The 25,415-nt window shown below is 39.6% G+C and overlaps 1 protein-coding gene across 2 annotated transcripts in view; it reads right to left on the reverse strand.

Moving 5' to 3' along the window:
- slc1a3a (solute carrier family 1 member 3a) overlaps positions 1-15,582 on the reverse strand; it is a 20,574-nt gene extending 4,992 nt beyond the window's left edge. Inside the window, exons 1-8 of one of the 2 annotated variants that reach the window (XM_019867089.1) lie at positions 15,374-15,582; positions 12,653-12,843; positions 10,266-10,403; positions 3,458-3,662; positions 2,198-2,240; positions 1,210-1,478; positions 290-523; positions 27-221 (exon numbers count right to left, since the gene is read on the reverse strand). In XM_019867089.1, coding sequence (XP_019722648.1) covers positions 27-221; positions 290-523; positions 1,210-1,478; positions 2,198-2,240; positions 3,458-3,662; positions 10,266-10,403; positions 12,653-12,836 — 1,268 coding nt within the window. In that variant the 5' untranslated portion in view covers positions 12,837-12,843; positions 15,374-15,582. Of the gene's footprint in view, positions 1-26; positions 222-289; positions 524-1,209; positions 1,479-2,197; positions 2,241-3,457; positions 3,663-10,265; positions 10,404-12,652; positions 12,848-15,373 lie in introns of both variants that reach the window. The other variant, XM_019867088.1, reaches the window with a different exon arrangement.
- Positions 15,583-25,415: the final 9,833 nt, after the last annotated feature.

Consider the following 25,415-nt stretch of genomic DNA (forward strand, 5'->3'; position numbering starts at 1 on the left):
ATGGTACAGTGTGTGCGGGCACTTACCTGATGGTGAGAATCTGCCCAAAGTTGAGGTCAAAGTTGTTCACCTGAGCGATAAAGATGGCCGCCAGCGCTTCATACAAGGCGGTGCCGTCCATGTTGATAGTGGCACCCACAGGGAGTACAAAGCGGGTTACACGCTTGTCTATTTTGTTGTTTTCCTCAAGGCACTTGAACGTGATGGGCAGCGTGGCAGAGCTACGGTAAAAATGAGCACATTAGCGCATACCTTGACCCTGTTAACAGTGAACGAATGGTCACCAAACCTGGAGGATGTTCCAAGAGCCGTGACAAGGGCCTGGAGCAGCCCCAAGATGAAGATGAAGGGGTTCTTTCGGGTGACCACAAAGTAGAGCGTGGGCAGGACCACGATAGCGTGGATGAGCAGGCCACAGATGACGGTGATTGTGTACATACCCAGCTGGCCGCCCATTGATGAGATGTCGTCCATCTCCACAATTTTACCCGCGATCAGGAACAGGATACCGATGGGGGCATACCTGATCCAAAAAAGGTGCTATGGATTTTCTGTCTTCCATCAGCTTCATAATTACTTGCGTTTCCACCAACAGCAACTCTCTTGTTTTTTAATGTCGGTGACTTGATAAACGGTCATTTGCATGCATGTTTGTTTACCCTGTTTCATTATCATTCATCGCGATGCTCCTTCCCTCTGCTGTCTCTCAACTTGTACGCCACTGTATGAGTCAGCACTCACAATTGCATGCATACATACACACACACACACACTAACAGTGAAATGGCTTTTGAAAAACGGTTCAGTACAACTGTTCCAATGTATCGCGCACGTACTTGTTATCTCATGCTTTGACTAAGGCACATCGATAATAATAACCAGTAGCGCTCATGCGAACCAGCATTTGGCTAACACCTATCGTATACGGTGCTCTTTTTACACCATATACCTGTTTCGAATGACAAAACTGACAGAGAGACCACCATACTATTGTTTATCTATAGTTTATGGGAAAATGTATCATCCAGATTTTTTTTTTTTTAATTGTGACAGACCTACATGTGCCATCCAGTGAAAGAGTATTTAATTGTTGTCCCTGAGACATATTCCTTGCTGGCATACAGTAGATGGATAAAGAAAGATCCAGAATTTTAGTAAATAATACATTTCAAAACAGTTATGTGACATTGGATAGTTTTTTTGACATACCACATGATGATGGCCACCAGCCTCATGATGGCCTCGTTGAGACAGTCAAAGAGGTCCCTCAGGGGCTGTCCCTCTTCCCCCATTTTCCCGATGATCAACCCAAAGCACATGGAAAAGACCACCAGGCCCAATGCGTTGACCCCATTGACAGCACCCGGCACAGGGATCATCTCCTCCCTTGTCATCACCTGGCTCCCGTTGAGCAGGAACACCGACTCGTTGAACGTCACATTGATTTGGATCACCCTCTTGACATACTGTGTCTTGAACTGAAAGAAAAGTGAGAGCCGACAGGTTAGCCGGTGAAGCTTTTAGCCATGCTGGTAGCAGTGCAGTGGCAATTTAATAGCTTGCCATATATTCACAGTGCCTTGACGATCCTCGGGATATGACTACATCTGTAAAGAAAAGCATATGGAACAAACATTTCCAGACATAGAGGTACAACATGTGTGTCTTCATTTATGTTATAGTGGAAGTAGGAACACAATACATTTGCATTTGTCTACAGGTATTCTAGCTACTCTACTTACCATAAAATCCCGTGAACAATGCACTCGTGTATAATATGCCCACCCTCTCGAGAATATGACCTTTTCACTTGTCAATATGCAAATTTCATCTAAAAAAAAATTGTACTTTTTCTCTGAAACAAAGGACTGTTCTTATGACTAGATGACATTTTTTTTCTCAAAAAATGACTTGTTTTTCCTACGAATAATACTATTTTCTTTAGGTTTTTTTCGAAAATATTTTTTCCTTACACACACACACACACACACACACACACACACACACACACACACACACACACACACTTAATGCAACACAACTATTTATAAATTAAAATTGGCGTTGTTTATATGAACGTAGTGGATCAACTCTAGTTGAACTTTGGTAATCAATAAACAAAAAGTAATCAAATTCAATCATAATTTAAGTAATAGGAAAAAGTGAAAAGAGCATGTGAATAAATAGAACACATTACCTGTTTGGTGCACGCTTCCACAAGGTTCGGAGGGAACATGTTCCTGCAAAACCACACATACAAGTAACTAGTAACTGTCTCGGATTACATTTTTCAAGAAACCCTCCCAACCCTGTCAATAGAAAGGAACATTAAGTAGATACGACGTGTCCCTTTTGAGTTGAGTGCATACGGTAATGCTAAGCTAGGAGGGGCAAAGGCTTCAGTGCATTCCATCTGTGTGGACAGCAAGAAATTCAAAGGAATAAGGATGACGCTACATTGAGTCAGAGGGACAATCCTGGTGGATTAATGCGCCTTTTAAATGCTTGTTATTGTTGTTTCAAAGCAGAGGTCAGACTTTAGCCAGTAGGTGGCACTACCACTACAATGAAAAATTAGTTTGTAGTCCTTCAGGCCTCGACTTTCAACTAACGTGTGAAATTTTGCCAAGATAGGATGATGTGAATCAAGTTACAGCAGCTTTTGTAGTCACAGCGAGGCCAAATTTTTAAGTAATTTCAAAATGGCGGACTTCCTGTTGGATTGAGCATAGGGCTCCAGGAGATTTTTTTTGTAGCCCTTGAGCTATTACATACACCACAACATTTTTGTAGATCTACCCTAAAGGCCTAACTTTGATGTTTTTTTTTTTTCCTCAGGCGAGTTTAACCAGATTGTTTGTCATGAAGAATTATGTTTATGCCCATAAGAGTCACAAAGAACTTCACTGGCCCACAATTCAAAAAGGCTGGTGACATCCCAGGGTCCAAGCCCCAAATTGACCACGGAAAAAAAAAAACAAACAAAAAACAAACTGAGCAGGGAAAATCTCAAAATCCCATTTTGGAGGAAAAAGAAGAAACCTTAAAAAGAGGCCCCAGATGAGCGTGAAAACTTCCACACACACATCAGGCCTGGCAAAAAAACAAACAAACAAACAAACATCTTTTTTGTGGATGTTTATTGTTCCATTTCCCCAAAATCCAAATTTTGATGTGCCAGTACCCCAACGTGCCTGTATCCCAACATGCCAGTTCCCCAAAATTGGCCTGGGATGTGAGGGTTCTTCAAAGCTGCTTGTAGCTCTAGTTAATTAATTTGGGTTTTTTTTATAGGAAATTGAAAAAAAAGTGGTATATCCCATAGCGCAAGCCCAAGCACAATAGGTTTTTATCATTTTCTTTTCATTTCAAGTCAGTGGTAGTGAGTCTATTTTTGCCACCTGATAGTCCCCTGGCACCTGCGGTTTACAAACATTATGAGACAGTCCATCTATACCTGATAAGGTCCAGGAAGGCGTCGGCGGGACTAACACTGTCGATTTTTTGCAGGGTGGTGAACTCGTCCTTCGAGCCTTTACCGGGGTGGATGACGAGCACCATGACGATGCCGACGAACACGGCAATAACCGTGGTGCTGGTGTAGTAGATGACCGCCCTCATACCCATTTTACCTGACGCGCTGCTGTCTAGTGCGGCCATGCCTGAAATCAGAAAAGTCACACAGTTTCAATTGGAATTCCACCCCGAAATAATGTGTCTTGTGTATTTCCTAGCCCTCAGTGCTTATTTGAGGTGAGGCTTTTCTTTGAGCGCATTTGATCCAAATGCAGTTTTATAATATTTAACAATCCATATGCTCTCTTAACCAGATTATGCTATGAATTTATCAATTCATGAATCACATATCATAAATTAAATACATCTTTTATTTCAAATTCATGAATCACATATCAAAAATTAAATACATCTTTTATTTAAGGAAAACGTTCTACTTTGTTTTATTTGAGAATTAAAAAATATTTTTAAGTTATATATAGAAAATATACTGTGTGTATATATAATATATATTCCCCTGAACATATAGATTTTTTTTCTTTTTTTAACTACAAAATGTACATCATGAGAGGTATTTTAGTATTTTATGCTTTGACATCCTGATTGTGGCTATCTTTGCATGAGGACAGTTGCTGCACATACGACTTACTTACGGGGGCGCTGCTGCAGAGTATCAACATAGCACCTCTTTTATTTTCCAAAACAGTTTATGGGAAAGTGAAGGTTGTTCAAAGAGAGATAGCTTGTTAATAATTAACACAGTTGTGTTTGTATTGGCAATATGAAAAAAAGAACAGTGCTGCATACTTAGACATGTAAATAAAGTGGTGTGTCTCTGCGAGCAGACATAAAGTAAGCCTGGGAAAAAGACGCTTGTAATTATAGATGGAATACACCCATCCCCGTAATCTGTCCAACTATTTTACAGGGAACAAAGCGCAGTAAGAAATACAATCTGTCTCTGATCTACACGGCGGGTAAGCAACACCTACTGGACAGCACCCAGGGAACGATCATATCCGCTTAACTTTTTTTTGTATATTTTAAATGGCGCTCACTGTTTGAAAGCGTATCAGAGGAGCCTCCTTCAAACGTGGACACTTCAGTCATTTACTCAAACCTGAGGGTCAAAAGGAAGCCAAGTGTGACTGCTTGGTATGCACAAAGATGCCAGTTAACGATTAACACAGTGACCTCGACCAACTTGGCTAAAAGATAAAGCGTGTTTTGGCATCTGACGCACACAACATTGAGGAGTGACCGCATGGCAGTGGCCACTTCATGTGGAATCATAATTAAATGCTGCCAGACTCTACACTTTAATCCATTCTTTTATGTATTCTCAACCCCATCGAAATGAGAGCTTGCCCTCGGTGATCGCTCGAGATTTAAATCAAGGTTTGAATTTTTATTAAATTTAATTATCGGCAAAATTCAGACAATATAAAATTATATCATTTTGTAAAATACAGCTTTTTTCAAAAAAAATATAAGCCCACATATGCTGTTTTTACCCTAAAACAAACATTTTGTCAAATTGTTTCCGCTCAAATATACAACTTTTTTTTCCAGAATGTTTTTTCTCCATTAGGAATTAGTCTTTATACAGTATATAAAACTTTTGAATTAAAAATGGGAGCCTTTTGTCATCTATAAGACTTCCTTTGTGGGTTTTATTTGGTTTTATATCACATTGTCATTCAGGTAATAATTGTTTTTTTTCTCCCTGAGAAGGCAATGTTTAAACCAGGTTTTATGAGTGCTGCAGTCAATGAAGTGCTCAAAACGTTTTTTTAGAAACCGCTTTTCATCATTGTGACAGCATTCTGTTCACATAGGTGGTCAGAGAAATAGTGAATGTGTGGATTTCCGAATAAAAGGGAACAAATGTGACATAATGTCACATCCCTTTATGGCCTTGATGTTCATTCTGAGCAGGAACAGGCAAAGCCTTCCCTTTAGTTGGAATCAAGATGAATGTCGGCCTTTCATATGCGTCACTCTGTTTCCCAATACGTGTGTGTGTGTGTGTGTGTGTGTGTGTGTGTGTGTGTGTGTGTGTGCACGCGCACGTGTGTGTGTGTGTGTGTGTGTGTGTGTGTGTGAATGCACTTACAACCATGGACCACCTGATTGACATACTTTTTTTTCTGTTAGAGCGGAAGGAGGAGCCTCTTCTGTTTATTGTGACATGACGTGAATGAAGCAGCTCCGTTTGTATCCCGTGATCAAATTCACATAAGCCAAAGAACAAAGCAGCATTCCATCTTTGGTTTGAGCACAGCACACCTCTAACGGAATTTGAAATAATGACAAAAGAACTTTTTTTTTCTGGAGCAAACATTGCCTTTATGATGCAGCATACCGGCAATTTTTGTGGAAACATTTTCTTGGTGGCGTTAAAAATACAGTTTTTCTAAATTCATTAAGGTTTGAAATGCCTTAAAACTTCTCAACCAAAATGCTTTTAAAACTATGACAAAATATGGGATGTTCTGCCAAAACAACACGTCAGCCGTGTTTGGGTATATTTTATACTTAGAAAATACATTAAGAGGGTTGTTATGAAAATAAAATATCCAAAACCAAACCCATTTCATCAATTTGGAAATAATGACAAAGAAAATATAGTTTCTGTGTCTAAATCTTGCTTATTCGGAGCAACATGTCATCCATTTTTGTGGTATGTGTTATGGTCACTTGAAAAAAATTTTTTAAACACATTCATGCCTCTCCTCCCTGTCCTTTTGCTGACAAGCCTGGGAAAACTTTAGTCTTCCTACACGCACACACACACGCACGCACGCACGCACGCACGCACGCACGCACGCACACACACACACACACACACACACACACACACACACACACACACAAAATGATCCCTGAACTGTCGTCTGGGCAACAACATACGCAGGCTCACTAATTTCTTCCACTCAAAAGAATGAAAGAGGCAGGGTTGAATGAGAGCAAGGAGGGATAGTTTTAGAAGAGTGGTGGGGGGTACAACTACAAATGCAGACCCCTTTTCAGAGAGGAACAAGTTGAAGTTGGGGGCACACAAAGTGGTCCAGACTTTTTGGAACCTCATCCACCCCGTTATCGCCTGGCAATTTTTCATGTGACCAAGCATATTGGAACTGGTGTGTCCTATTACACTGAATATTCGCTTAAAGTCTGCGATGACTGGAATATATGCCACATCATCCACGCCATGACCACCAGACGCTTTCAAGAAGCCATGCCAGCGCAAAGCCAATATCCGCACACTGGCTGTTATGAAACTTTTTTTTTTTAACCTCGCTCTTTTGCCTTTGTCTGTGTGCTATAAGCATACTCGCGGCCGACTGGCACAAGGCGTAGATGCATTTTCGGAGTGTAGGCGTAGAGATTAGCTTCACTAGCTTAACTGCATGTTGCAATTGCAACGGATAACCGCGGCTGCGTTTGAAGGTGCTCAAGTACTTATATAGTGCAGGGGGATGACTCAAGCGGGGGCGAAAATAGGTCACTGGGCTCTATTTTAGCCACACCCTAAAAAAACAAAACAAAACATGAATACCGGTCACATAGTTAGAAACAAATGCCCGAATTGACTTTACAGCATTTTAAACTCATAAATCTATAGAAACATTTTGTCTGCCAATTAGACAGACACAACCACAGTGATTCAAAATGCAGCAAGATCACTTGCCCCAAACAACAGGATCAAGTGGAAGATATGAAACTGCCCAAATAGTCATAGTAGTACGTAGTAGTAGTAGTAGTAGTAGTAGTAGTAGTAGTAGTAGTAGTAGGTTTCAACTTCAGTATTTAGTTGTATTTTAATAGTTATTTAAAAAATATTTTTTAAATTGCTCCATGTGATAAGATCAGAGATTATTGTTTTTTTTTTTTTTTTAACTCACTGATTGTTGTTCGGCCCCAAAAATCCTGATCTTGAAAAGCCTAATTGGATCAGTGGTATCAAACGTCACTTCTCTCAAGATCCTGAATTTTACCTGCCTAAAAAGAAGACTGAGGTGGGTTTTTGGGTTTTTTTTTTTTTACAACAGATGTGAAAACACTGGAAAAATACTGAAACAGAGATATCTTATGCCGTATTTATGTTGTATCCTTACTGTTCCAATTACTGAGTGTAGTTGAAGTTACCAAATATAGTTCCTCCATCCTCTATGACTTTGTGGAAAATTTGGCACACACTAAAACAACGCAGCCTTAACATCAATGATCAAGTAGGCTTCTTTTTTTTCTCTGGATTTCCTTGACCAAAAAGTTCGAATCATTGACGCATAATGGCCACAAGATTATAGTCAGAAACTGTCATTTTTTAATTTTCTTCGATATAGTATGTGTGTTCAACCAGCCTCATACAACACTGCCAAAGCCGAGTCTGTGCAAGGGACTTTGTCTTCAAATTCCACTGACTGAGCATTTTCTTTTTCAGTTTCACTTTGATGGATAATTGCCTCGTCTTTCGTTTCGAGGAAGCCTGTGTCTATTTTAACTCAAACACAGTCATTCAATATAATTGGTCACCGTTCGCCAACTCATTATGGGATAGTCTGACTACAGTATGTGTAAGAAAAATTTTAAATATGCCTACTGCGTTACGTTGTGGTCGTCTGCAACAATTTCAATGGAGCTATCTTTTGAGAGATTTTGGTTGTGGCGCTTGGAAATAGACTCATATTCAAAGTAGTAAGATTGTTGGCATGGTGAAATTCTTTGCACACTTGCATCATAGCTAATAATACATCCATTCATGATCTAAACCGCTTTATCTTCACACAAGGGTCGCAGGCGTGCCGGATCCTATTTTAGGGCAGTAGGCGGGGTGCACCCTGAACTAGTTGCCAGCCAATTGCAGGGCACACAGCAAACAAATGACCATTCACACTCACAACGATGTGCTAACCACTGGACCACATGCCGCCCATAGCTCATGATTATTTTAAAAAAATTGTTGACACCCGACTCGCCTATGCTTTTCACTTTTTCCATTTTACAACTTATGTTCAAGAAAGGTGATTTGTTGCTTTTAGATTTTTCAGTGGTTATCTTCTGATACTTACATGATACCTGTTGTCTCAAAATGAGACGAGACGTGATTTGCCTCTGCTTTCGTGTCTCACCTTGTTTTGTTTTTACATCTACAAACTCTAGTCTTCGGGGGCCACTATCCTGCATGTTTTAGATGTTTACCTCCTCCAACACACCAAATTCATGAATCAGGATCATTATCAGGCTACTGTAGCGCTTTCATTGAAACATGTAAAACAAGCTGGACAGTGGCCATCGAGGACCCCTGTGTTTGGAGGGAAAAGTGTCTTGTTGTTTTTACATTTTACAGTGGTTAGCTTCTTTTTACACTTGTATCTTGGTTACAAATGTTAAAATGTTACTTGAAACATTACCTGTGCGGTTCATGAAGGTTTTATTGGAGGCCACCATTTGATTTTGAATTTGATTATTTTTAATCATTTCCAATGAGAAAAAAACACCCTCCTCATATTGTTGTTGTCTTGCCCCAGTATTTTCACAGTAGTCACATGACTTGATGTCACAGAATGCTAAACTGCGCTCCGCTCCATGCAGAGCACAAAGTCGCCTGTCTTATCTGTGCTGTGTCCCTGTAGGCGGCAATTACGTCTTTCTCTCAATGACCCGGTCACGCACTATATGCTTGCTGCACGTCAAAACATACGACAAGACCGTTGTCAACACCATGACTGTGCAAAATAGCTCCATCATGTGTTTGCTCAGTCAATCGATCATGAGTTCATCTCCCATTTCTTATCTTCCTTCTGTGACCTAAAAGCACTTGCACAGAGTGGAAAAGATGGAAACATTATGGTCCAAGTAACGAGTGTTAGCATGGATCATTGTACCTTAAACAAACTCTGTTGCCCATTATGCTTGCACCGTTTGCACACCTCCCAGCAGAGGTGCAAGTATCTACAAGTCATAAGAAAGTCATGATGGCAGTACTTGGAGAGTTTGGTATTTTTTTGGGGTGGTACTTAGTGTTAAATGTTGGGGAGCCACTGTTCTAAGAAAACAGAGCCCCATATTGTCCATATCTGTTCTAGTTCAGTATGATGCACTTCTTGCTCACCAGATTTATCCAAACATTGTGATTATGGATGTTGGAAAAAGCGGCAGATTATGCTGGAAGTTATTACATGTCGAAGATGAAGGCTTAAAATCCAAGACTTCTTGATTGATTATTACAGCAGTTAATAAATTGTGTCCCAAGACTTTCGCATAGGCACAGTAGTCTTCTGTGGTGAGTGGAGACCCAGAGTGCAATGATGTAGACGTGCATGAAGTAATTTGATTCATATTTGGAACAAAAGCCACGGAATGAAAGTGTCATCTTTTTTTTTAGGTGCATTCCTAGTAAAGTTGAAACAAAAAAATCAAATCTTTTTCATTTAATCTGTTAAACAACATTAATCTCTGATGCAAGAAGGCAATATCATAGTTGTACTTCATTTGTTTCAATTTATAAAGTTAATATTGTTTCGTTTTGATGCTAGCCATGTCTAATTGTTTAAAAAAAACAAATACAGATGTAATGAAATACATGACTAAAAATAGTAAATCCGTAACAATTTTTTGAATGTTACATTTCTTTTTTAATGCGAAAAATACAACAGTACTCTTGATAATGTAAATGCTAGATGGGCCGGTCCTTATGTTGCCCACTGCTGTTCTAGAGTATACTGCACATTGCGGTGACTGACCTGTAATGAGGCTGGACACCAGCAGGGGCAGCACCAGCATCTGTAGCATCCGCATCAGCAACTCTCCGGGGAAAGAGAAGAACTTGACATCACGGTAGGACATCTTGGACGGCCGCAGGGCAAACCCCAGAATGATACCTACACATATGTCACGTTAAAAGTCAACCATTAATTTTATGCACAGAACGCAATTCAACAAAGTTATACATGTAAATTATAAAGTCCTTTGACTCATTAGTTTGCTTTTTAGGTAGCAAGATTAGAGAGTTGCCTATTCGGCAGGAGATACAGTAGTAAGGCTACACTCACTCTGCAGGGTGTGGTGCCCAATTCGGATATTTTGTTGAATCTGATCTTTTCATACACTCATTCACATTACAAAATCAAATGTGACTTCTAATGTGAATGGAATGCATCCGTGATGTGACACGCACACGCACAAAGAACGACGTTGAGTGACGTGCACCAATGACATCAAGTGGTAGAGCACTTACGAAAAATACAGTCTGGCATCTAGGGGCCCATCTTTTTATCTTTGCATATCTCCAGAAGAGTAAGACTGAATATGAACAGTGCATCGCCACACAGCGATGAGGCATTTGGCTGAATAACTCTACAACAATGCCAAAGAGCCGTTAACGGGACAATCAACAATGCATTGCAATGGCTGACTGGCGACTCGGTCCTTAATTCAGAGAGTATGTTCCAAACAGTGAAAAGCGGTCACCACTTCCTCCGTTCTTCTATGTGGAACTGGACATTTTCACCTGATTGTTCTCAGTAACACCGCGCCAAGTGACAGGAGTCACGGCACTCCATTGAACTACACGACAATTGTGACAATTTATCCACTTGTTGATTTGAGCCCTCGCCGCAACAATGGTGTCACTCTTTCCGTCTTTAAAAAGGTAATATTGCGAAACAATCCCCATTTTTAATAAATGTAACTGTGAACTGATAATGTGTTTTTTTCTGTAATTGTAATGGAATAAAGTTATATTTTTTTGTATTCTCAATATGTAGCACCCATACATCTATTCCATTACTCCCTAAGCCTGCTCTTCATGTAGTTTGTACATCTATTAAGGGATGTGTATGTTGTGATTTCCTTTAGTTTCTTATTTTGTTAGTTAGCTACCTATTAGCTTCATTTGTTAGTGAGCCAACAAGACGGTTATGTACGTTTGAATTCCTTTATTTACTTTTTTGGGATGGTTTGAGTAATTTCGCTCATTCGCAAAGTTAAACAAATATGCGGACAATTCTTTTTGTTAGTTTTAATTAGTTTACTCATTTACATTATTACACAAAAATTTAAACAACGTATACAGATGAAACATTGCAGAGATTGTCAAATAATTTAAAGGAGGGAAAAAAATGTAATTTTTGGTCTAAATTGACTTGAAGGTGGACATCAAGTCATGATATTCTTTGTTTGAAAATGGATGCACATGGTTTTCTTGTGATGTACGTCACCGCAATGCACTCTCACTGAAGTGGAACCCACAGTGGTTGACTCACAAGTGCGCCGTAACTCGAGTAGGGTTACAGATGTGGCGCGCGTGGGTGGCCCCCGCTTGACTTCCTGCCACACCATGATTCGTAGGTTAATTCCAAATCACTCCAATGTCAGCCACATGGGTCGGGTGAGGTCCAAATGGGTTTAAGTTTAGCCCTCACTTGCGCAAGTTTATTTCTAAGACAGCTGGTCTCAATGCTACAGACACTCTGACACAAACCGCATTGTGAGTATTTTATCATTACACCATGCATGAAAATCAAGAAAGAATCGATTCTGTTTCACCTGGATGCGACTTCGCTCCTCGCGAGGTCGCTTTTTACAAAAGTGGCTGATTTTCCCTACCATATCTGCAACGCTAAAAATCCTAAATGTTATTTTAATAAAAACGACATACTTGGATGCAAAAACAAAAAAAAAAAACAAGATCTACCTGTTTGTTCCACCCGCCAGGAAAAATCAGGATGCCGATATAGCACCAACTAGCGGGGGAAAACCCCCGATTCGATCTGTTTCTTTTTCGTAGTTGCTTCAAGTCTTTCCTGTGCACTGCTGTTGATATAGCGCCTCCATAGCGGTGCAACGCTGCAACTGCAGTTTAAATACATGGCTGGCCAAAGGGACATCATTCACTGAATCAGCACAGATGGAGCTTTGCACTGTGTTGAGCGATATTAATCGGGCTGGCTGGGGGCGGCACAAAATTAGTGGCCGTACATTTTTAATTTTTTAAATGACCACTAACTGCTAACAGTATTTCACAGTTTTTATTAAAGGCAACCGTTTTACGTCCGGAGTTCTTTCAGGGCATTTTTTTTTTTTTTTTTGCATTTCCAAACAGCTCTACATTTGAACATTTCCTACTCACCAAAGATGACAGCTGCCACAGTGAATATGACGAAGACATTCCTTATGAAGAAGCCCTTTACATCATTCTTGCTGATTTTCGACACTCTCTTCCTAGCCAGCAGCGAACGGGAGTGGATGCTGGCCTGGATTTGCCGGAGGCCTCGTCGTGCTCTCTGCGGGTCGTCCCCGTTGGCTTGCATCATGGAGGAACTGTCTACAACCGAAAGGTAGAAAACGTCAAAGGCAGAGAGGAGACAGTCCCTCAGATGGAATTCCCTAAAGTTCCGCGTGGGGCATAATAATAACGAATAACACAGTCTAAGTAGAGGTGTCAAAGTTAATCGATGAATCCATAGCTAATCAATTACCCAAATACTCAACCACTGTTTTAATAAACTAGTAATGTTTTGAGCCAATGCTAAACTTAAAATTCCCTAATCCTTTGATTTCAGCCTTTCAACAGTAATTATTCCCCAATTTCTGTCATCCTTCATAAAAGAGGACTGATTTCTTCTGTGTTGAATCAAAATATTTGCAAACATCTGTTTTTACTTTGGAAAACAATAAAAAAGTCCATCAATGGAAGCTCAGTGTATCCTCATTTACACTCATGTGTGAATATTATTTTCATGAAGTTTTCAAAAATAAAGCTCAAGGGAAAGATATATATATATATATATATATATAAATAAAATTTCAAGTTCATAAATTTGATATTATACTGGTTAAAAATAACCCTGTGAGATATTCATAGTAAAATGAAATTTTAAAAAGTAAAAATTAATTGAAATGAATTTGTAGACAAGTTCAAATTAGTTCATTCAAAAATAACTGGTTAGCGTCTCCATTTCGACCAGTGGTGCCCAAAATTTGAAGGGTCACATCAGGAAAAACAAAGTAGGCATCCTCGGGCTGCTTTGATGGCTGCTTTGAGTCAACACGAAACCAATTCATCAGTGTGAAGCTATAATATAACTTTTACATATATTATACCCTGTAGTTGTGGGGAAAAACACGTAGGTAATAAAATATAAGATTAATAATTTCACCGTGGTATGGACGGGACATGGTGGTATACCAAAAATTATCAAGAAACTGTGAACATCTGTGCGCCTGATGGGAGCCTTGAGCACCATTCTTCATTTTGTTTCTTTGGAATGTAATCGTAATGTGTCATCTTGCACAACATTTTGATTACTATTGAGACCTGTTTACTTATTCTACCATTTATTAACTCTATTAAAGTTGTACTGTTGCGCATTTCATGAGAGAAGTTGTCGGCCTAATTGCTTTTATAGCACATAATTTTGAGGTATTTGGGAACATGCAGATGAAGTTTCATCAAATTTGTCCAACGCGGAAGAAAATTATACACTGTGGTAAAATTTGTGTCGCCTCAGCATGAATGGGGGGAGACGGAGGGGAGCCGTCTGCCAGGATAAGCCAGTAGTGCGTTGCCAGCAACGTGTGGGAATCTTCGGTAGCCAAACAAACAGGCAGACAAGGGTCGCACTGCACAGATGACTTTTATGGCAGTCGTAGTCGTTCCCTATCTTTATCTCGACTCCAAATGCTCCTCTTTGCTCTTACTCGTCCCAAAACAGATGCACACAGATTTGCACAAACCGTGAATTATAGGCCATTTCATCGGAACAATGGAGAAAGTTTGGATATTTTTGACTGCTTTTTTGGAGCCTTTAAAATGTCATAACTTCCATAATTGTCAAAATATTGACAAAATGTTAACACGGTTTTATTCGTTTATTCCAGCGCTTTCTGTTGACAATGGTTTTGCTGGGGGGGAAATGCCTTTCAAACTTGGCTTGGGGCAGAAGTGTGTGATGTCATTCATGCTGTGATCATGAAGTTTCTGAACCACTGGTGAAACTAGACTTAGATTACTTATTACTGTATATATAACCGCTTCTTACAACAAGGCCTATGTTAAATGTTCTTAAAAGCGCGTTGTTACGGCCGCTGCTGTTGTGAAAGCGCTATATAAATAAAGATGTAGTATCATATTTTGTCATGTTAGTACTAATCTGTCACCGGTAAGAAGCTGCACTTTTCTTTATGGGGGGGGGGACTTTTAAGCAAGCTGTATGATTATTTTATGTTGAAGGTTTTGTCAAGCGCTTTGTTACAGCTGCAGTTGTTTTGAAAGCACCATCGAAATAAAAATGTATGGTATGAGGCACAATATGCTTGTCTGCTTGGATAATTGAGTAAAGTAGCAGCCTATTTGGAATTTATTGCTTCCAATTAACTTTTGGCAGTTAAGAGACGGATGCCTTTGAAATGACCTTTCGTTTCGAATATTCCGGTCCCTTTGAAGAATAATTACATTGACTATTATAAGACGCCCTTGAAAAATGTTGCATCATGTTTTCCTCAGGACTTTTATCAAATCTGAGTTAGGAAAAAGATGCTCCACCGGTTGCTTTACAGTCTGCGGATCATTCCGCCTGATTAAAATCCACCGGAAAAAAGGCCCGAACTTAATCAACAAATGTCATCGAAAAAAACGTAGCAAGCTCTTTAAAACGCATTGAAAGGGGGGCACATGTGGCATGGAGGAAAAACTGACGGAACACTTCCTCAAACAAAACACAACCACCACGCGTCCCGCGCGCTCACACGGACCCCCCCCCCCCCGCTCAAACACGCACGCGCACAAGCATGTAGTTTAGCTCCAGAATGTCGCACAACACGTGAAATGACAAGAAAATTGCTTTCGTACCTTGAGACTTGAGACGCTTTGGTGGAGGTTTGAAAACTCTGTCAGTGGGTGGATGGAGAGGAGAGTTGGGTCGGTGGTGGTCACAGGGTTACTCTGTGCTAGTGAGTGTGCAGAAATGAGGAGTTGGGGCGAGAGGAGAGGCAGAAAAGATAGCGAGGGGGAGCATTGCTCGTGAAAGAGCCAGTGAGGGAAAATGAAGGCGGTGCCATAGGAGTCACAGTTGTTGCCTTGTGGGGGTGAGAGTCGGGAGGCGAGGAGGGCGGAGGGGACGGGAGGGGAGGGAAGGAGGTGGATGGGAATCAAGGTAGCGGAGGGAGGTGATTAGAGAAGGGTTTGTTGGTGGGGGGGCTTGAGAAATAAAGAGATTTTCCAAGCAGGAAAGAAGAGAAAGGAACTTTTTGTTTGCCTCTTTCAAAGGTTTTTGTCACGCCTGATAAGTTGGGACTGATTGCAGAATCCTGCCTGGAGAACAAGGAGCTCTCTGAGCAGATGTCGTTCAATTTAACTGAATCAAATTGAGTTGAATATACGAAAGCGTGGAACTGTCAATGTGGATTAAATATTTTTGACTGGGCTGTGTCGTTCGAACCAACTTCAAAGTCATTCAAACGCATTGACAAAGTTCCTCGAACGTCTTCATAAAGTTTTTTAAACATATTTGGTCAAACGTATTGGTAAAATAGAGCCCAAATTCTGAACATATACATGTTTGTAAGGTTTATACCACAGGTGTCAAAGTCAAGGCCCGGGGGCCAGATCTGGCCCGCCACTCATTTTATGTTTCCCCCAAAAGCAAATCAAACATGTCAAGTTCCATGATGCTTGCTAAAGTCTGAACCAAAATTTCAAATTGTCATATGTAATCCACAATAACAGTCATTATTTTGACTTCCGATTTTAAAAGTAGTTATTCATCAATTTGTTGTGTGTGTGTTGTGTGTATGTAATATGTGGAGGTGATTAAACATTTATATGGTTTCCCAAAATTTATAACGGCCCTCTAAGGCAAACCATAACTACAATGTTGTGGCCCGCGACAAAAATAAGTCTGACACCCCTGGTTTATATTGTTTAATGGGCATTATTGGTGTGTTTTTTCTTAAATCAAAATGGACATGTTTAGGGCGACACGGTGACCCGACTGGTTAGCACATCCGCCTCACGGTGCAGAGGTGCAGGGTTCAATTGCGATGCCGGCCTTCGTGTGTGGCGTTTGCATGTTCTCCCTGTGCATGCGTAGGTTTTCTCTGGGTACGCCGGTTTCGTCCCACATTCCAAAAACAAGCGTGACAGGTTAATGGACCACTCTAAATTGTCCCGAGGTGTGAGTTTTGGCATGCCTGACAGCGTTTTTCTCTTTTGAATTAATTCATGTCCATCATCTTATGAGTGTCCATTTTCCAACATATATTTATTTTCGAACTCAATTTTGGTAGTATTCTTTCTCTATGACAGTATTTAATGCATCTACTTATTAAACATATTTACCTACTTTCATCGAGTGAGAAAAATACAATGTTGTTCTTATTCAGTACGTTAATATATTCTATTTTTATCCTGCTGAATGGAGTACAGGCAACATATGACTTATCCTTGTATTATACAGAGTGCTACCCTCATTTATTGCCAACTTCATAGTGTCAGTTGAACCTGTTTTATTTTGCACTTCATTTTATTTTGCTCAGAAACCAAAACTCAAGGAGTTGTCAGTTTTATTTTGCACTTTTTAAAAAAATTACTAAATTCTCTATTGTGGAGTGAATGTTCTGTCTTTTGACTGAACTTTTTCTTTAAAATGATCTGTCACTTGTTTCATAGAATTTTTTTTGCATCAAAATATGACTACCGGTACTACTAGAATCACTACTACTACTACTAGTTAAAGGCCCAGTCTCCCATGGTTCAGAGATTTGTTCGGGGCTGGCATAGGAGGTTGGTATAAAAGTAATACCGGTATCGGTTACTTGGTATCGTGAGTACTCAAGAGCTGACGACATGTACTGGGGGTATCGTCTGGAAAAACTGAATGTAACTGAATCCACATTTCAAGTGCAATACAATGTTTCACTTTCTGGGGTGCTTGACTTACTCAAGCCTCTTAAGCATTTGCGGAATCTATGAAAGACCTTGTGGATCTGACAGGGAACGCATTTTAGAGTTGCGTCATCCAGAATGCATAGATGGTATGAAGGTGTGTCAATGACTTAAGTGGACAGAAGAATCTGCTCATTGTTCTCGCTTATGCATATGTCAGAACATGGCCCATAAAAGTTATGGTGATCGATTTTCTTTTTTTTTTTTTTTTTTTTTTTTTTCAAAAAAGTGTGTGCCATGCAAAGTTAAGTCTTTATTTGAACCAAATATTTGCCAAGGATTCATTTTTTTATTTTTATTTGAAGAGGGATTATTATTATTATTATTATCATTATTGTTTTTATTATCATTGTAATATTGAAAGCACATTTCCAAAACACAGCCATTGTTGATGCTGTGCAAAATCTATGATTCTGTATGTAGATGAGGTTAACGTTTGCCAAATGTTCTGTACAAGGAAATTATCTTGCATTTATTCAAGGTAATTATTCAGCGTCGCCTGGAAAATGATTGATCAAACAATATTATTTTTTTTCCTTCTGCTCCAGGGCTCCCCCCTTAGCTGTGAACTCCCACTGTGGTAAATGCAAATGGAAAGTGGGAACAATCACTTAAGTGTATGTTTGTTGAGCAGGCAGCCTGAGGTGTTTATTTACTCAATTACAAATTTGCTTGGCATCTCTTCGGGGTAGGTAACAGGTTTGCATGTTACTCTAATATTATTTGATATTACACATATTTTCAGTTTCCCTTTCTCCTGTTTCTTTTCCATTGGATGAAAAAAGTAGGTGTCTATTGAGGTGAGGCGTTTATTTTTTTTCAAGTGAATGGTAACAAACTATTTGAGATGGATTGTGTGTCAAGTATTTTATATGTACAAATTATAAGATTCATAAATCTGATTGGGTTTTTTTATTTGTACATATTTCCACAATCAATTGAGCTAAGGCGTTGGTGAGAGGTAAAGTATTTATTAGGTGGAAAGCATTCATTTTTGCAAATGCATTTTTATAATACTATGCACACTGTGCATACAGTAAATATGAATATATTTTCCGGATTTTCCTTCTTGTTGATTGCAGGTAAGGTGTTGTCAAATTAATGATAAACTTGGCCAAAATTGATTAAGGCATTGTGTCTATTGCTGTATTACATTGTGTTGGCTTCAATGAACGGAGCTGAGTCTCTACCACGAGCAATGCCTTTATTTGTACAAATACATTTTCATAATCATACTATCTCAACTCAGCTCAACTCAACTGTATTTATAGAGCACTTTCAAACAGCCATCGCTGCATACAAAGTGCTGTACATGGACAACTAACATATACAACAGTAAAGCAATAAATCAGTAACAAAGATGGTAGAAAGCACCAAACAGTAAAACTAAGATCAAATCTGAGTCATGCTGAGTCAAATGCCAAAGAATACAAGTGTGTTTTGAGGCGGAATTTAAAGATGGGCAGTGAGGGGGCTTGCCGAATGTTCAGTGGGAGGTCATTCCAGAGAGAGGGACCAGCAACTATGTCACATTACACATGTCTTTTTTGTCTTTTCAAGGTGGAATGTTTAAACAAAGGGTTTATTAGAGAAGGATTTTATTCGAGCAATTACATCTTAATAATATCATGTATCTCCTGACCACAAATAATGACACCTGAATCATTTATTTGCAGGAAGTCTTGTATTTTACAAAAGAATTTTATAACAACAGTTGTTTATAACATCAATAGTTATTTTTCCACAATGTATTTTCTTCGATGGAACAAATGGGGTGCATGTTAAAGGTGTGACCTTCACTTGTTCAAGCAGATGACACATATTGTGATTGATTCAATTGCAGCGACTATTTTTAGTGTATTGTCCAACATGGTCACAGAAGCTTAGTAAGCAAGGACAAAGATTACAAAGGCAAGGCATTCCCACTGTATTTAAAAACATTAAATGATAACTCTTACAGATGTCCTCAGTGACTGATCATTTTCAGCCCAAAGTTTATACAAACACAGCATGACTGTGACATTAGCAACGACACTTATGCGAGCACAACAAAATACTGTTGGTGTCCTGGCTGGTTCAAGTTAAAAAGAACCACGAGAGAGACTCTGTTCATTGTTTTTCTAGAGTAGCATAAAAATTGTGTCACGATATACTTCTGCTTTAGTTTTGCTTGGTGAGTAGGAATTTTGAAGAGGTCCAGACAGTTGAATGCATCACTCGTGACTCATGTGGTGGGAGTGCACGTTTGGCAGCCATGTTGTGAGTTGCATCAGCAATCTCTTACACACACACACACACACACACACACACACACACACACACACACACACACACACACACACACACACACACACACACACACACACACACACCCAGGCACACAAGTCTAGTCTATGCAGAGGGCAGTATCTGTCTCAGCCATTTGAGAGTAGGAAAAATGAACCTCACTGAGAGCAATGACCTATTTTGATTTGGATTTTGTTCACTTAACTTCCATTTTGAAGAGTAGGTTACTATAATATTAGGTTAGGGATTCAAGTCACATGACTTGACTTGACTAAAATGGACAATTACAGGAATTGGGGCTTCCCTGGTGCAAAATTTGTGAAAAGACTTGACTTTAATCATGAGAATGAACTTGACTTTGACTTGAACTAGGTGACTTGACAAATCCTAGAACAGGTTTCAAGGATTCAATGATTCTTGCGCTTGAGCAAAGGTGTCCACATCTGGTCCTCGATGGCCACTATTATGCATGGTTTAGATGAGGGGTGCCCAAGTCCAGCCTTCGAGAGCCTGGATGAACGCCTCATCCCTGAAGGCAAGAGGCTGGTGAGGAGAAGACAATGCCACCAGCGATGCTAATGCAAGAACAGGTACAGCAAGCAAAATGACTTGTACAAATATACAGTATGTTTTGACTAAGCAAGATTTGTAAGTCTTGACTAACTTGATATCATGGTGCTCGAATTGGTGAGCACTTCTGCTTCAAAGTTCAGCGGTTGTGGGTTAAAATACTACCTTCCTGGCTAGCCCACTAACCTGCGGACCAGCGTTGGTGTTGGTTAATAGGTCACTACCTCGCTTGGAGTTGTGCCGTGTGTGGATCCACATAACAGCGGCAGTTCAGGTAAAGTTAACTGTTTATTGAACACAATGGCACAGCACACGTAATTCAGCCTGATGCTCACACTACAGAGAAGTGAGCACATATGTTCTTACTGGGACAAATTTGAGTGACAAGAGTCGAGTGGAGGGTGTTCAGTGGATTCGGTGCATATGCCCAAAATGTTCGACAGTTGAGAGGAGTGCTCCATTTTTCGCAATTTTATCGCCATATTTTCACACACCTGCTGATTTTTTATTCCTTCAAATCTGACAGGCTTGTTAACAACACTTCTCTGTGGTCTGTCAAATTTCTTAGACTTTTTTTCACTTTACAGGGACTGCAAATGTTAAGATTTGAGTTTTACCTAAGACTTTGAAATACATATCTGAAGTCCCTTCTGGGCTGAATATGCCATTACGTGCAATCACAAATGTGTAAAGGTGTTCACACAATCTCCCTATGCTGTATTCAACACTACACGGACTTTTGTCATGTAAGACCTTATAACATAACACACACATATGGATCACAAGTTTGCAAAAACCTAACTTAACAGTCCACACCTTTATTCAGTTCACCTTCCTTTCTTCTCCTTAGTGTGGTGGAGTGAAGGCATGCATAGTATTTGAAGGCCTATAACTCTATCACTAAAACCAAAGTCTGAGTGTGTATACATGCGTGTGCGTGTGTGTGTGTGTGTGCGCGTGCGTGCGTGTATGTGTGTTCTGTGTGCCTGTGTGTGTGTGAGTGTGTGCATGTGCGTGCATGCATGCATGTGTGTGACTGTGAAGCCCGATACGGATTTGAACCCACGACCTCAGCACTGTGAGGTGGACATGTTAACCGGTCAAGTACTGTGCCACCCCGAAACAAATAATCCAAAATTAAAATTAGAAATTACATTTTTAAGTTAAATATTTGGAAATGTATTCTTTTGTTGAACAGTCTATGTTTATATTTGAGCATACAAGCCTAAATTAAAGCAATTGTTTGCACTTATAATGTCATTTTTTGTGCAACACTGAATACAATGAGTAAAAAGTAAGTCATGCAAGTAAGAGTTTACAAGGGCTTCTAAACCATTGAAAATAACCCTATTTATGGCCAGATACTGTGTCTGTAAAAAGACTGACATACATTTTAAACACAAGGTTAAAAGAATTAAGAAAATATATTTTTTAAATATTTCAATATTTTTCATTTATGGTGATGAATTTATTCAGTAAAAAATATTGTCATCACCCAATTGCTTAATATTTTTGCTTTTATTCTAAATTAATTTTTGTGGCCAAATATGTAATTTTCTAGTGTTTAGTACTGAAACCTTTTTCAACCACTGATACATTAATTGATTGAACATTTATTCCAAACATGCAAAAACAAAGAACAAAAGAAATGTGCAATATAAATCCTTTGTATTATACCCGACTGAAACCCAGTGTGCTGTGTACAAACTTGATCATATTACATTGGACTGAGTGAAAGTGTATGGGTTCACTTTGCTGTTACACAATGCCTCAACTTTCCGAACTGAACTGACAATTCATGTTACATAACCTTCAAAACCTGCGTGAAATCCAAACATTTACGACGATCTTGGATCACCCACTCAAAAGGTGTGTTCTAAAAAAAAAATAAACAGAGATATAACCGAGATAGTATGTGCTTTAAAGTTAATACAAAGCAATACAAACAACACCGATCCCCCTTACATTCCCATCACTGAGCCAAAAGCTTTGAAGTGGGGGGCCCCCACCAATCTTGACCCTCGCCTCAGTGATCCACATGGCAACTGTGACACACACACACACACACACACACACACACACACACACACACACACACACAGAAAAGTCAACAACAGAGCCCTTTGTTTTCCACTGCACTAAAGAACAGTGGCTTGTAAATGGGAAGAAAGGTAAGAAAGGCTGAGAGAGAAGTGTCATAAAATACATAGAAACAACACGGTAAACAGGTACTGGAACCCCCCCCCCCACACACACACACACACACATATATTGCATCTTCTGTGCCCTTCTCACAACCACACGCAGTCAGATAACTCAACCGAAGTCACACTGCTCCCCAGGGGCTGATGTATCCAGGTCAGGTTATCAGATCTGCGACCCACAGTGCCCCTCTCCCGAAGGGACGTCGCATTGTTTCGTCATCATTGTGCACGAGGGTTTCCCATGGAACAGGTATTGTGAGACGAGATGGGGAGAGTCCCAGCGCGCTCCTTTCAGCCGTTCAGTGACTTGGACGCTCAAGCGTTGTTTTGCCATTGAGGCCACCGCAACCTGCACGATTTGAACCCTGCTGCTAACAAAAACAGCAGCACCTCCCAAGACGTGTAGATATTGTCTCACATGGATGGAAGCATGGAGTCTTATCACATGTTGTAAATGAGCACCCTGTACAGTCTGACAGATGATCATACATACAAGCAGCTTACTATATTTCCTCAAATAGGCGCCATCCCTTTTTTGACACTGGGTGTGTCATCCACTTAAGAGAAATAAATGCCACCCTCAAATAGACACCTTCCTTTTCCCCATCAAATCAACAAAAGTAAAGCAAAACAGGTTATAATTTGAGATAATAGATGTTATTCACATGGACATAAGAGAATTTTGTTCAAATTCCGTTGCTAACCAAAACAACAGCGCTGAATGAGGCACACATTCTTTGAGGGGAAATAAAGTGCGTGGTCTTACCACATTTTGTTCATTTTCACTTGATGCTGACCCATTTGCAATTGAGTAAATAAATGATCCCCAGGCCACGATTTGTGGAAAAGAGCCAAAGACCTGTTGCAAACAGCGAAAATTAATGTTCCCCGTTAAAGGGTGTGGAATGGAGAAGCCACGAAAAACCCACCAAAAAAGCTACTTTTGTCTAAGTCTCTCAACTCACTTCAATTTTTTTTCTTGGCACTGAGATACCACCAGATGGTGCCAAAGAATTACTGATATTGCCTACTGCTAATTGCAGGGCTGTCCAGTACCTGTATGACTCTAGTCCTCCCGGATCAGAATCCAGCACGTTTTAGATGTCTCCCTCCTCCAACACACCTGATTCAAATGATCAAGATCGTTATCAGGCTTCTCAGAGCTTGTTGATGAGCTCATCATTGGCTTATTGCATTACAGCGATTGCTTTGCCCTAAGCACAAAAAAACAGCAAATATGCGAGTAGTCACTAATGAGTGTGGGTGACATTTTCTTTTGCTTTATGGTCAAACGAACAAAGTATTGTAAGTCAACCAATAAATGCTTCCCCCCAGTTGAGTCAATAAACAATCCCGTACACTATTTCTGAAAATTCGGTGTAAAAAAAAAAAAAAAGACACTCGTGACACCCCAATTTAGGATACAACAGCAAACCTCCGTGGACCATTATATTGAATTTGGTGGCATCTAGTGGTGAGAGTCTGGGGCTTCATGCCTCTGGGGGGGTCTCCCATGGCAAACAGGTCCTTAGTGAAGGATCAGACAAAGCAGAGGTAAATGAAAAATGTCCAATATAATATATTATAAAATGATATAAAATGAAAAAAAAAATATATATATATATATTTTTTTTAATGACTTAATTTTAATGTAATACAGATGATTGTTACACTCGAATCTGTCATCAAATGTGAATGCATGCAGAATATGCATACATGCATGTATGTATATATATGTATGTTAATTTCATGAATTGTAAAACGCTACCCTGCGATTGGCTGGCAACTAGACATCTGGGATAGGCTCCAGCATGCCCGTAACCCTTGTGAGGATAGGGAGATTAGAAAATGGATGAATGGCTACTGTATTTAAAATAATAATAATAATAATAATAATAATAATAATAAATTTAAAAACAACTGAGTGCTTTAGAGTATTGTGGCTATAGTTAGAATAATCCCATGAAGGGATGAAGTGCGCATTTAGATTGACAGATGGCCTCACTACTCAAATACCAGTACTTGCAACTGCTGCTTGACACGATCAAAGACATTTTCCAAGATGGAGAGTTTTCTGGAGGAAGGGTCCGAACATTTGGACATTTTGGGCTCAGGGTGGATAGGTAGCCCCGAAGGAGGGTGGTCCACGTGTCTGACTTTGGTGGAGCACATGTGCCTGGACCTGCTGGGACAAATGGACTTTCTGCTGGAGCACAGAGACACGTATGTCAGTGTGGCAGGCCCACTTTCTTCGGATGACTTCTACGTGTGGCTGTTTAATCACATCTGATCAAAAAATGCAGATTCATTGCAACACGCAATGCATATATACTGTAAATTATAGAGAGTGTCTTGTGAACTGCAATTTCTCCAACGTTTCAACAATTTTAGGATTGAATCGTCTGCACTAAAATGCAGTAAAAGTTGTTCTCAAGCTTCATCGTTCTCATGTGTTAGCTATCAAGGTGTTTGTTTTTTGTTTTTGGCATCGATAAAAATAGCTGTAATTTAAAGTACAAAAGATCTGAAGTAAAATGTCCCACCAAACAAATGCTTCCTGAGAGAGATTGTATATTAAAATATTGGAAACATTTTTAGACAAATAATAATAATAATAATGATTATAGTAAATGTGATGGATTAAGTTTTTGATACCTTGCCAAAATAAACGGAACATCCGGTCGCATGGTTTCTTGTAATCTTCCCTACAAGACAAAATACGATTATATTGCTCCTGTGCTCCATGTATATATTAAAAAAAAATACAAAGTCACATTATTTGCCAGTAATGTAGTTACATTCAGTTTGAAATAGCCATTCAATATTTTGTCTTTTTTAAATGTGAAGTTTAAAGTAGCATATGCAATATTCTGCACCATGGTTTCCGG

This window comes from Hippocampus comes, unplaced genomic scaffold, assembly GCF_001891065.2.
Source record: "Hippocampus comes isolate QL1 unplaced genomic scaffold, H_comes_QL1_v1.1 scaffold322, whole genome shotgun sequence".
Lineage (NCBI taxonomy): Eukaryota > Metazoa > Chordata > Actinopteri > Syngnathiformes > Syngnathidae > Hippocampus > Hippocampus comes.